The sequence below is a fragment of the Canis lupus genome, chromosome 22 (genome assembly GCF_011100685.1).
Source record: "Canis lupus familiaris isolate Mischka breed German Shepherd chromosome 22, alternate assembly UU_Cfam_GSD_1.0, whole genome shotgun sequence".
NCBI classification, from domain to species: domain Eukaryota; kingdom Metazoa; phylum Chordata; class Mammalia; order Carnivora; family Canidae; genus Canis; species Canis lupus.
In genome coordinates this window covers 27,232,439-27,246,581 of record NC_049243.1, presented here as the reverse complement: position 1 = coordinate 27,246,581, position 14,143 = coordinate 27,232,439, and the positions used below count along the sequence as shown (strand labels likewise).

General features: G+C 36.4%; 1 protein-coding gene across 6 annotated transcripts in view; it reads right to left on the bottom strand.

Annotated features, from left to right (window-relative positions):
• Positions 1-9,109: 9,109 nt before the first annotated feature.
• Positions 9,110-14,143, bottom strand: part of PIBF1 (progesterone immunomodulatory binding factor 1) — a 197,848-nt gene continuing 192,814 nt past the window's right edge. For all 6 annotated transcript variants that reach the window (XR_005376364.1, XR_005376363.1, XM_038569727.1 and 3 more), the window contains one exon: positions 9,110-9,399. Coding sequence is in view for 4 of the 6 variants with exons in the window: in XM_038569727.1 (XP_038425655.1) it covers positions 9,349-9,399 (51 nt within the window). In the remaining 2 variants the exon portion in view is untranslated. The remainder of the gene's footprint in view (positions 9,400-14,143) is intronic.

Here is a 14,143-nt window from a genome sequence, read left to right as displayed (position 1 = left end):
TAAAATACCAGAATTTGGTAAGATCCAGATTTCCATGGTGGAATGAAATAAATACTCCCACTGGCACCAGCATCAAACCACCACAGGGGCGCTGGGCAGAGATGCACACAGGAGGCTCCAAACTGATTGATTTCAGCACACACTGTGGAGACCCACCAGAGTGCAAACCCTGGATGCTTTCAAACTCCTCTTGAGCTACTCCCTAAGTTACTCAACGACCTTTCCACAGTTCCTTATTCTCTCCCAGCTTGCTCTTTTCTCAGGGTTTTCACCACATGCTGCCTTTTCTACCTAGAAAACTGCATCCTCCTTCCCTGGGTGCTCCTCCTGCCTTAGACCTCAGGCTCCTGCTATCACATGCACTACAAGAGAACTTGGATTATGATATAAAATGTAGAGGTTTGTTTGGATTTGGTTTGGGTTTGATTTTTTGGGTTTTGGTGGATTTTTTTATATACAGTTTTTTTTTTTAAAGATTTTATTTATTTATTCATGAGAGACACAGAGAGAGAGAGAGAGGCAGAGACACAGGCAGAGGGAGAAGCAGGCTCCATGCAGGGAACCCAATGTGGGACTCTATCCCAAGTCTCCAGGATCACGCCCTGGGCTGAAGGTGGCGCTAAACTGCTGAGCCACCCAGGCTGCCCTGTAATGAGATTTCTAATGTTTTAATATCCCTCTTGAAAAAAGAAGAGTGTAGGGTATGTAGATGGCTCAGTTGGTGAAGCATTGAACTCTTGATCTCAGCTCAGGTCTCCCATCTCAGAATTGTGAATTCAAGCCCTTGTTGGGCCCCACTCTTGGCATGGGGCCTACTTAAAAAAAAAAAAAAAAGTACCTCATATCTTACCTATATCATTTATTTATTTATTTATTTTTTAAATTTTTATTTATTTATGATAGTCACACAGAGAGAAAGAGAGAGAGGCAGAGACACAGGCAGAGGGAGAAGCAGGCTCCATGCACAGGGAGCCCGACGTGGGATTCGATCCCAGGTCTCCAGGATTGCGCCCTGGGCCAAAGGCAGGCGCCAAACCGCTGCGCCACCCAGGGATCCCACCTATATCATTTAAATACAATGGAAATATAAGTCATTTTAATCATCTTATAAACATTGTCTTTAAATAATGGATTTATTTATACATCTGACTGACATCATTTTCAGGAAAGTACTATGAAATTCTCCATGGTATATACTTATTACGTTTTCTCCTCTCTCTCCCTCTCTTCCTTCTTACCTTCTTCATCTTGCCTCTTTTTTTTTTTTTTTGCCTTTCCTTTCCTTAAAAGAGCTTTCTTTTTTATTTCCTTTAGTTAATAAATTGGTACCTATCTACATGAAAATGAGTGTTTTTGTATCTTCTTTGATTTGTTACTTTGTATCAGGTATTTATTGAATATGTATTTTCTACATCTAATCATACTTTATTCTCTGTTTAATAACTATAGAACAATTAAAACATTTACTGAGAATCTAAATACCTATCCCCTACACCCTCAAAGTTCATAGCATTTGAATTCCTCAAACCCATCTGTTAGTGCTTTCATTACCAAGCTGTTAATGTTATATAGCAGAAATGTCACTAACATTAAAAATTGTGCTCTAAAATGTGTTTAGACATTCTATACTACTGATCACTTCTCTCTTATTACTCTCCTCGCTTATCTGCAATACTGCACTCAGAGTCATAAATCTTCTGCCCCTTTTACTTCCAGTTCCTTCCATTTATTTCTGGTATGATCATCTTGATTTACTATTATTGGTGTGATAGGATCATTATCATTACTGGTTACCAGTAGAGTTCCAGGAACATACTGTCTGCTCTGTAAAATGTTACCTCCACTTTTGTTTTCTTCCTTCAGTGTTTTATAAATTTTTAAAAGCACTTGTCCCCAAAAGACCCTCACCAGGAGCTAGAACAAAGCTATAACCCTAAGGACCTAGAACAAATAATGAAATCATTTATCTAATTCCTACTACCTTTGGTGACTGAAGGACAAAACGCTATGTCAATTAGAGCAAACTCTAGGAGGGTAAAAATAACTTGAGGGTGGCATATTTACTGCTGGCATCCTCAGAGCTTAGAACAACCCCTTACACATGAATACTTAATAGAGGTTGGTTTTATCAATGAATTTGAGGACGGGCAGGGAAAACAGTGATGTCTTTATTTGTGTGGTGCTGAATGCCCACAAATATATATGTATTTCTTTTTCTTTAAGACTTTTTTTTTTTTTAAAGTAATCTCCATACCCAGTGCAGGGCTTGAACTCACAACCTCAAGATCAAGAGGTACATGCTTTGCCAACTAAGCCAGCCAGATGCCCCAAATATGTATTTCAATTTATTGTAGAAATAACTGGGCTAGTTTCCATCCAGTTTGATTAAGCCATATGCATTGATCAAAATAAATTATATGGCCAAATACCCCACACCTCCATGTGGGATCTTCACAGGTTCTTTATGTATCTGTTTTTTCAATAAAGGTGAAATAAAGTTTAGCATGTGATTGTCTAGCAAATATTCATGCAGGCAGGTGGATTGAGTATTTAAAAAAAACGATATTGATTTTAGTTTTATAGAATCAGGAGTTAGTGGTTTCGGCAGAACTATATGGATGTTGGTATGGTTTTCTTTGACCTCATCAATAGTCTTGAATTTAATTTTTTTTTAAGATTTTATTCATTTATTCATGACAGAGAGAGAGAGAGAGAGAGAGAGAGAGGCAGAGATACAGGCGGAGGGAGAAGCAGACTCCATGCAAGGAGCCCGGCTTGGTACTTGATCCCAGGTCTCCAGGATCAGGCCCTGGGCTGAAGGCGGCGCTAAACCGCTGAGCCACCTGGGCTGCCCTTGAATTTAATTTTTAAATACAAGAGGTTTTTTTCTTTTTTTTTTAACTTCTTCAAAAGTTAGACAGATAATTTCTTAAATTCCTATTTTGAAGCTTAGGGTTCAGTGCCTTCCTCAACACATAGACACTTACCACTCTATATTCCATCTGTTTTATTTTATTTAGAGCAATATCTGAAATTCTTATTTATTTGTTCATAGCCCGTCCCTCCTAAATAGAATACACATATCCTGAAAACCAATAGTCTAGTCTTACCTGACACTGCTGTATCCCAGCACCTAGCACAGTGCCAGGCACAGAATAATTGCCCCTGCAAATTGTGTTGAATGGTAGGAAGAAAGGAAGGGAAAGAAGGAACATGGCATTTGATTTTTTTTTTTTCATATTGCATTTTGTTTGGAAGAATGCCTTAGTCCATTTGGGCTGCTAAAACAAAATACATACACTGAGTGACTTGTAAATACCAGATATTTATTTCTCCATTCTAGCATTTAGGAAGCCCAAGATCATGGCACCAGCAAATTCAACATCTGATGAAATTCCACTTCTTGGTTCATGGGTAGCTATGTCTTATTGCTATGTCCTCACCTGCAGGGTTAGGGAGTTCTCTGATGTCTCTTTATAAAGGCACTAACCATATTCATGAGAGCTTGACCCTCATGACAGTCACCTCCCCAAAGCCCCACCCCTAAATACCAACACATTGGGAATTAGTTTTCAATATATGAATTTTGGGGAAAACAAAGAGTCTGTGGCAGAAAAAATTTTTAATAACTAATTATTCTTTCTCTCGTGTTACCCAGGAAAATAAGGTCAGAATTTATCTCTTTATCTTCACATCTTCTTTTTGCCCTGATCTCAAAAGAAGAGATGTTTCTCCCTTCCAAGCTAACGTCATTATACTTTTTTTCGAAAGAAGAAAGAAGAAAGAAAGAAGAAAGAAAGAAAGAAAGAAAGAAAGAAAGGAAGGAAGGAAGGAAGGAAGGAAGGAAGGAAGGAAGAAATAAAGAAAAAAAATTTAGGTGTTTATGGCCTGATCCGAAGTTACCTATTATCCTTGTATCTCATTGTTTTTATTTTTTAAAGATTTTATTTATTTATTCATGAAAGACACACGCGCGCGCGCACACACACACACACACACACACACACAGAGAGAGAGAGAGAGAGAGAGGCAGAGACACAGGCAGAAGGAGAAGCAGGTTCCATGCCGGGAGCCCGATGTGGGACTGGATCTTGCCACTCCAGGATCATGCCCTGAGCCAAAGGCAGGCACTAAACCGCTGAGCCACCCAGGGATCCCCTCTCATTGTTTTAGTATTCCTTGATGACTGATGCCTGAATCACTTATTTCATCATGGGTTACTAAGTAGTGATTTCCTAATTGTTTTTCTATCTTCCCAAACTTAACAAAAAAATTTATTTATGTATTTTTTAGAGAGAGAGCAAGCACACATGTGGGGAGGAAGGGGGCAGAGGGAGAGGAGAGAATCCCAAGCAGGGTCCACTCTCAGCTCAGTGCAGAGCCCAGTGTAGGGCTCTATCCCATGATGATGAGATAATGACCTGAGCCAAAACCAAGAGTAGGATGCTTAACTGGATGCTTAGCCAACTGAGTCACCCAGGTGCCTCTCATTGTTCTTTTTAGACATCCCTATTGAGGTTCAATTAACATATAATAAACTGCACACTTAAAAAATGTATAATTTGATAAACGTTGATATATGTAAACACGCATGAAACCATTACCACAATCAAACAGTGAACATATCTGTCTCTTCCCTTGTACCCACCACTGTCTATTCTGTCCTTTTGTATATTTGAAAATTTTCATAATCAAAAAATTTTTAAAAAGAGAAAATATTTATGAGGGAGATCAACAAGGCCTGGTGATCTAATGCTTGGGAGTTAATAAGAGAAGGGTCTAGAATGATTCCTAGGTTTGTGATATGAGCCCCTGAGTAGGTGGTGGTACCATTTATTGAAACTGAGGGACTGAAGAAGAAACTTGAATTCAGTTTTGTACATGTTAGGTTTGAGGTCACAAAGGGATATCCAAATAGAAATGTCAAGTAAGCAGGTGTTAAATTTAAAGGGACATTTTGGACTAGAGGTGAAAATTTGGGAATACGGGTATATAGTGACTAAAGCCAGGGAGTAGAAATTATCAAGACATTCAGTACAGAATAGGAAAAAGATTTAAGGGGAAGAATAAACCCTGAAAAATTCTCATGTTTTATGATCAGCTAGAAGAGGAGAAAGGAGGAAAATGATGAGTATATAATATTGCAAAAGCCACAGAGAAATAAAGAATACTCCACCTGTGCTGATCCAAGCGTCATATTCTGTAGTTTTACTTCTTGCTCAAAATACATGATTTTTACACCAGTTAAGTGGGGGCATACTCTTGAAAGATGTTACCTTCAAAACATTAATACAATTAAGTTTCTGAGCCTGTAGAGCTGAGGTCTGGACTATGGACTCTTGTAAATCAACCAAAGTAAATGATATCTTGGGAGGACTCTTGATAGCAGCTAACTGGTTGGCTTTATCTGGTGACTCTAAGCCCCAGGAAACCTTCCTTTGAAGCATTTATAGTACTAATTACTTTCTAAAATAAGATTAAACTATTTTTTTCTCCTGCCCCCCCTCCCCCGTTCTCTTTTTGCATATTCTTAGCCTTCCAGAATTTTAGTATAAAAGGGAATCTGGCTTATTAATAGCGTCAACCTTCTCTTAAGTGTGGGAATCTTGCTTTAAATTTTCTGATGGATGATTATCCAACCACTGTCAGTACAAGATAGTGAATTTGGAGTACTCTGAGTCACTGTAATAGTTCTCTTTAGAAATTCTTATATTGAGGTTGATAAGAATAAAACCTCATCTCTGGTGTTTGAGACATCATAGAGTTCTTTTTCAAAGCCCTTTGAGAAAAGAATGAGAACAAACCATGCAAAGTTTTAATGTCTTGTACATTTTAGGTTTTTCTTATTTGTTGAATGAATGCATGGATTAATTAACAGAGACCATTTAGCTGGTTCTGAAAAGTTGACTATATACTATTAACTTAGTAAGAACTGCTAGAAGAACACGGAATTTCTTTGCCAGAATCCTTTAGCACTGCAACACTATTATCTTTAGGAATAGATCTTATATCCATGAAATTTTCTTGAATGAAAATCCAACTATGCTAAGTCCTATATGTTTTTTTTTTCTTAAAGAAAGCTGTTAAATCAAGATTTTTTTCCCCCCTCCTTTCCATCTTACTGGGGTAGGGGGTGGAGATACAAGCAATAGAGTATACTGGAAAGAGCATGGCCATTAGAATTAGACAGTCTTGGTTCAGATCCACTTCTACTATTTATTATGTGTCTGATCTTGGGCCATTAAGTTACTCTGAGTCTCAGTTTCTTCATTTTAAAAATGAAGATAATGCTTACTTGGCAAAGTTACTGAGAAGATTAAGTAAATTGAGGAGTAGAAAGCATGTAACGCAGCAACTGGCTGATAGAATGAGGTTGATAATGGTAGCTATTACTCTTACATTTGAGCAACATTTCATAAAACACTTAGCAATAAAAAAAAGAATTTTATGTTTTTATTTATTTTTCAATAAGAAAATGCCAAAGCCAGGAAAGGATATGATAAAGTTAGGAAGTAAGGAGATTCATAATAGCCAAGAAGTGGAAGCAACCCAGATGTCCATCAAGGGATGAATGGATAAACAAAATGTGGTATATACTCATAATGGAGTATTATTGAGTCTTAAGTAAGAAGGAAATTTTGACATATGCTACATATGGATGAACCTTGAGGACATTTTGCTAAGTGTAGTAAGACAGTCAACAAAAGACAAATACTGTATGACTCCCCCTTATATGAAATCTAAAGTAGTCAAATTCATAGAAATAGAAAGAAGTATGGTGGGCTGCCAGCGAGGGGAAAAACAAGAAAAGAGAAGCTATTTAATGAGTATAGTTTCAGATTTGAAGGATGAAAAAGTCTGAAGATTTGCTGCATATCTATGTGAACATACTCAGTACTATTGAACTGCACACTTAAAAATGAGTAAGATAGTAAATTTTATCTTATGTGTTTTTTACCATAATAAAAAAAAAAAAGGAAGTGGTAAGGAGAAAAAAAAGTGAAAAAGTGAAGGTCTTGAAATTTGGAGAACAGGCAAGTGTTGTGGTGACATCAAGAAATGAGCTATAAAAAAAAAAAAAGAAAAGAAATGAACTATAATAGATTCCATGATAATAAAAGTCTCTAATTTTTTCATCAAGACATCGATGAAACAAAAATTTATATCACTTTATCTCACCTATGCCCAAACTTATCAAATAAACATTCACTGCTTAAGTTCAAGGAACAGGGCTAGATATGCTAGATATGAAGGACCAAAAAAAGCGTAAGAAACATTTCTTGCCTTCCAAGGAAATGGATAAGTATAAACAATTATATAAAATATGATAAACAGAATTAAAGAGATATAAAGTATGAGAACTCAATACAGATTATTATGGTAGAACAGATAAGACTTTCTGGAAAAAGTGCCATCGAATTCGAAATCCCCAAAGGTCTTCCAAGAAGCTGTCATATCACAATCTAGAAGAAGATTAAGGGAAGGGTAAAATAGGCAATAGAGATTAAGAGGTACAAGCTTCCGGTTATAAAATAAGTAAGTCATGGGGATGAAATGTGTACAACTAGGGAATATAGTCAGTAATATTGTATTAACTTTGTATGGTGACAGAGGGTAACTACACCTATTGTGGTGGTCATTTCATAACGTATAAAAAGATCAACTCACTATGTTGTACATCTGAAACCAATACATTATGATATGTCCAACTGAACTCAATAAAAAACAAAACAATCTAACTCTGAGATGTATTAATAGATATTATGGTGACAAATGAGAGTAGGAACTTTTTTTTAAAGTAATTACATCTAGAATTGAAAGGAAGGAATGAGGGAAGAAAGTTAAGGATTTGGATGGAGGAAGACTTCTTCAATTTCTTCATCACTGTGGTTTCTATTTCTTAAATGAGGTCCAAATTTTCCTACTCTTTAACCTGGATAATCAATCACTATTCCTTTATATTAAAATATCATATAATAATGGATTGACTAAACTAAATCATTAAATGCTTTTAGATTAATAGAGTTGAAAATAAGACATTTTCTTCTATCATTTTAGAAGGAAACAAAATATGTCTGTCTACAAGTTAATTTAGTTTTAATGAATTATACAAGTAATCTAGATTTAAAATGCATGCCTAAGAAAGGTCACATTCACAAATCTTTGTTGCAGAAAGTCATATGTTAGAAGATGCTTAGTTAAATGAAATGAAGGGGAATGAGATTAGGGTCTTCAGACTAAGGATAGATTTACAAGTATATATTATTATCAAATAATAATAATAATAATTTTTCTGTTTTCTCATTCAACTAACAGTTCTGTACTATTGTGATTTTTAGAGAACACACAACAGATAGGATTGTTTCATATCTACAAGGTTAATCATTGGTATCACTGGTTCTGCATTGGGAAGTAGGGAGTGATTTTGGGGACAGGAGACATTTCAGATGATCACAAGTGGGGGGAGATGCTACTGTCATCTAGTGGTGGAGGCCAGAGAAGCTGCTAAACATGCGGCAATGCAAAGGACTGCCCCCCACTCCCACCCAGCCACTAAGTTTAATAGTGGTTGAGAAAACCTGATATATAAAACTTTCTTTTCTTTTCTTTCTCTATTTCCCTTCTTCCCACTCTTCTTTAAGTTTTATCTCTTGAATGAGAAATGGAATGTTAATTTTATGTTGAGAAAAAGACACGCTACTCTTTTTTACCTCACTGACTAGAAATTTGGTCCAATCAGCATTGTTTTGATCAATGTAAGGAGAGACCTTCCCCCAAATTTTTCCTTGACCAATGAAATAACAGATTTTCTACGATATTTTATTAACGATCATATGAAATATAGGGAAAAACAGAAGCCAAAGAAATAACCAGTAATTCATATCCACCTAAATATGTGATATCTGATCACCATTACTGGGCATTTATAGTGTCTTTTAGTAGATTTCACAGTTGATTCTTAATTAAAAAAAATCTACAGTGTCTTGGTATTTCTGTTATGACATTTAAACCTGGTATTTATATAGTAGAAAATATACTCACCAATCTAACAATATTTAGCCAAATATTTTAAAATATTATTTTCATAATTTGAGAATGATGAAAGCTCTAAAATTTAAATCATGAGTATATATTTATTTTGTAACAAAAAATAAAACCTAATACAAAGCATACTATTGTTTGCATTTCATACATTTTGATTCTTATGCTGAAATCTGTTAATTTAACATTGTTAAAATAAACTTTAGTTATTTAAAAAAATGCCAAGTACATGATTATGATAAACTTTTTGTTCATCAAAGAAAGAACTCTGGGAGTAAATAATGGTGTAGCAAATCAGTCCAAACACTAGGTCTTCATCTTTTGTTTCTTAGACCACTCAGGTGCTTCTTTTTTGGTCTGTTAAAAAAAAGAAAAAAGAAAAAAATATAAAAATCAAGTAAAATAAGAGATGCAATTCAGAGAACTAAGTACCTATATAATATTGAGGCTCTGCATGTAAAATTACAGTAAATAAGTGCTTTTCTTAATTCAGAAAAATACTTAAGGGCAAAGGTTCTGTCTTTTGTCAGAAATAATCTCCCTCCTGGTATGTGTGTAGAAAAAATGTACATCTGTGTTTTCTGGCTCAAAGCCTATATTTAACATATTGTACAGACATAAGTATTTATGAATTGATTTTATTTTCAAAGAGAATTATAAAAAAATCTAGGACGTGGCTCTTTTCATTTCTCTTATCTGTCTATATATGGATATTTATTCACACAATGGGTATTTTCTGAAGAATTATTAGATTCAAATCACTGTACTTTGAGCTTCTGAATTGCTATTTGTCAGAGTACTTCTTAGCTTTACTATTCAATTGTTTCTTTTTTTTTTTTTAAGATTTTATTTATTTATTCATGAGAGACACAGAGAGAGAGAGGCGCTTAGACACAGGCAGAGGGAGAAGCCTGACTTGGGACTCAATCCCGGGTCTCCAGGATCACCATGCCTTGGGCCGAAGATGGTGCTAAACCACTGGGCCACCGGGGCTGCCCTAATTGTTTCAATCTAAAATGAGCCTTGCTCTTCAGAGTAGTAACAAAAAAGCAGGGGAGGTGGACTATTACAGAATAAAGCACTCAGAACTCCATATATAAGGCACTGATTCTGACCAAAATGTCCTATTTTATACAATATATTACAATAAATTAAATATGCAGTTTCTTTCCTACTTAGATCTGCTTCAAACTATGAAGGACCCTATTCCTAAATATATACACATATGTGTAAGCATATAGAGGAGTATGATAACTTGTAATTTCTATATTGTTTTATAGTCCCTAGTTGACATACAAACTGTTGGAAGTGATATCAACGATCAGCTCCTCTTGACCTTATTTATGCTTTGGCCAGCTTCAATTACCACTAAATAAGCTGGTAGATTCTCCTCCACTTTAATCTTTACACTATGGCTCTAACTTGAGCTATAGATACTTTCACAGGAGGGCCTCCAGAGGTGACTGAAATTCAGTAGGTCAGAATGAACTCTCCCAATCCTCCATAGTCTCTGTCTTAGTGAATAGTATCATACTTTACTCAGTCAAACCAGAAATATCTGATTCTTCTTCATCCTAGATTTCTTCTTTTCACCTACTACATCCATTCTAGACAGTCTAAAACTTAGATTTTATTGAAATATCTTTTTAACTCATTTTGTTCCTATCTCGACCCCACGGGGCCTTCATTGTTTCTGTAAGACCTTCCTAATTCTGATCTGGCTCTCCTATTCTGTTTAATTATTCATCCACAGTTCTCCCAAGCTTATCTTTCTAAAATGCAAATCTGTATTAAAACACCTCAGTATTTCCTTCTTTAAAAGAAAGTTCAAAGTCCTTAGTATTAAAGGTAAAAGAGAGGCTCCTGGCTGGCTCAGTCAGTAGAGCATGCAACTCTTTATCTCAGTGATGTGAGCCTACTTAAAAAAAGAATAAAAATGCAAAAAAAAGGTCAAAGAAGCTTCCATGGCAAAATCAGGAAATCATAGAGAAGGTCAGGTGCTGTCTGCTAAGAAAATTAACTGAAAAGTGACAGAGGCTGGGGCACCTGGCTAGCTTAGATGGTAGAGCATGCGACTCTTGATCCTGGGTTGTGAGTTTGAGCTCCATGTTGGGTGTGGAGATGACTTAAAAAAAAAAAAAGTGGCAGGATGCCTAGGGTGGCTCAGTCATTTGAGCATCTGACTTATGATTTTGGATGGGGTCGTGATCTCAAGGTCGTGGGATGGACCCCAGAGTCCAGAGTTGGCCCTGTGCTCAGCAAGGAATCTGCTTGGCATTCTCTCTCCCTCTTTCCCTTCCCCAGTCTGTGTGTGTGTGCGTGCAAGCACATGTGCAAGGATGTATACATAATTCTTAAAAAATAAGTGGCAGAGGCTAGCTAAATCCAAAAGATACCAGGGTACAAATCAGAATGCTATTAATTGGTAATAAGACATATAATTGTCATTTGGCCAACAAACAAAACAAAACAAAACAAAACAAAACAAAACAAACAAACAAAAAAAATAATTGTCATTTGGCCATAAATGCCTGCTAGTTTTACCAGTACTCTTTTTTCTTTTCCTTCCTTCCTTCCTTCCTTCCTTCCTTCCTTCCTTCCTTCCTTCCTTCCTTCCTTCCTTCCTTCCTTCCTTCCTCTTTCCCTTTCTTTTTCTTTCTTTCTTTCTTTCTTTCTTTCTTTCTTTCTTTCTTTCTTTCTTTCTTTCTTTCTTTCTTTCTTTCTTTCTTTCGTTTTTTAAAATAGTTCTAGATCATAAGTCACAGTAAAACTGAAAAATTGCATTGTTCTTATATAAAGAGATGGAGAAGTTTTGAGTGACTGGAAAAGTCTAAGGCTGACACAATCAGTCTCAGTAGCACACCTATGCCAGTGTTTTTGAAACTGTAGGCCTCTTCAATTATATCTCGATAAAACTGGAGGAAAAAAAAAAGAAACTGTAGGTCCCCACCCATAGGTAAGAAAATCAATTTAATGGGTGAAGACTGGACTTGAGAAGAAAAAAGTCAACAGACTAGAATAGAAAATGCCAGAGTATCTGCTATAGCTGGAGTAAACTCTGTTTTGAGAAAGTATGATCATCACTAGGTCACAAGGTGAGCTGGTTTTTTTAACTGTAGCTCCTGGGCAAAAAAATCTGAAAGCACCTTCTGCAGACCAAGCTATAGATCCTCGAGCTTATAGCAAAGGGTAGAGAATTTGTACATCTCTGTTTTTTCAATCAACTGATACAAAAAATATTACTGCTCTGTGTACATGGGAAGATGATGAATAAAACTTTTTTTTTTTTTTTAATGGGGACATGACCCTTTTTTTTAAATTTTTATTTATTTATGATAGTCACAGAGAGAGAAAGAGAGGCAGAGACACAGGCAGAGGGAGAAGCAGGTTCCATGCACCAGGAGCCCGACGTGGGATTCGATCCCGGGTCTCCAGGATCACGCCCTGAGCCAAAGGCAGGCGCCAAACCTCTGCGCCACCCAGGGATCCCTGAATAAAACTTTTGATATTAAAAAGAAATCTTAAGACTCAAAAAAGGACAGTACAAGAATTTCAGTGGCAATTCTTCCTGACTCCTTTTACTGTGTTTTGTCCAAAGCAGACCACCTCTCCTCCCTCCCCTCCCCACCAATACATTTTTTTATCAGATGTGTTAATGAAGTAGATTTGCCACAATCAAGTGTACCTCTTTCCAGGGATTAGCCGCTTTTCCACTTCATAAACTGACTTTTGAGATATTTGATCTTTCATAGGTTCCATTACATGAAATCTTTTTTATATGTACATATGGCACATAGCTTTATTTTTTATGTGATGGCTTAGATTAATTGTGTTTGTGGTTATATATATATATATATAATTTATTTATGATAGTCACACAGAGAGAGAGAGAGAGAGAGAGGCAGAGACATAGGCAGAGGGAGAAGCAGGCTCCATGCACCGGGAGCCCGACGTGGGACTCGATCCCCGGTCTTCAGGATCGCGCCCTGGGCCAAAGGCAGGCGCCAAACCGCTGCGCCACCCAGGGATCCCCTGTTTGTGGTTTTATAAAGAAATAGTACAAATTAGTGAAAACTTTGAATTATTAGATGAGTGTTAACAAACCCTAAGAGAGCTGCACTCCAGATTTAGGGAGGAACTCAGAGAGCTGTGGTAGAAAACAAATGACAGGATTAACTGGAATCCTACCAGGACTAATCTACCAGGTTACATGTGATTCTGGAGATAAATAACTGATAAGATAGGCACTTTTGTGTCATGGAGAAGCAGTCAACTAAAACATTCATATATTATTTGGGGGTTCTAACATATTGAGAAAGTATGTTAAAATGAGAAAGAATGATGATAATGCAGATAGAATAAGCCTGGTGGATTATTCCTGGAATCTAGAAAAAGAGCTAGAAATTAAGAATATATTAGTATTCAATCACCAGAAAAGTGTCACTTTTCTAAAGAAAAGAAAGATGATCTCTACTAGATATAATGACTTTGTTTTCCAAAAAAGATATAAGCTGGGAATCACAGAATATAATACTTACAGAGTCTTCACAGCTTCACAGGCAGGGCCCAACTTAAGTGAGTCTAGGATAGCTTACTTGGCTTTCCTATCGACTGAATGAGAGATTGTCCCCTATTATTTGACCTTCACTTTCCTACTTGCATGCTCACAAAGAAATTATTTATTTCTAATTATGTATATCAGGAAGAAGTTGCAGTTAGAACTCAAGATGCTGGGCAGCCCTGGTGGCTCAGTGGTTTAGCGCTGCCTGCAGCCCCGGGATCGAGTCCCATGTTGGGCTCCCTGCATGGAGCCTGCTTCTCCCTCTGCCTGTGTCTCTGCCTCTTTGTGTTTCTCATGAATAAATAAATAAAATCTTAAAAAAAAAAAGAACTCATGATGCTAGAAATTGAAAAGTTATTTTTTTGAAATGTAAATGTATGTAGCTAGATATCTTGAGGTCCGAGCATACTTTGGTGAGATAAATCCAGATTCACCACCAAAAAAAAAAAAAAAAAAAGTGAGTCCAGAACTTCCATACAAATTCACAAGAAAGTGTTATAGGTATAATGAGTTGTTGATCCCCTCAGTTTCCAGAGATGG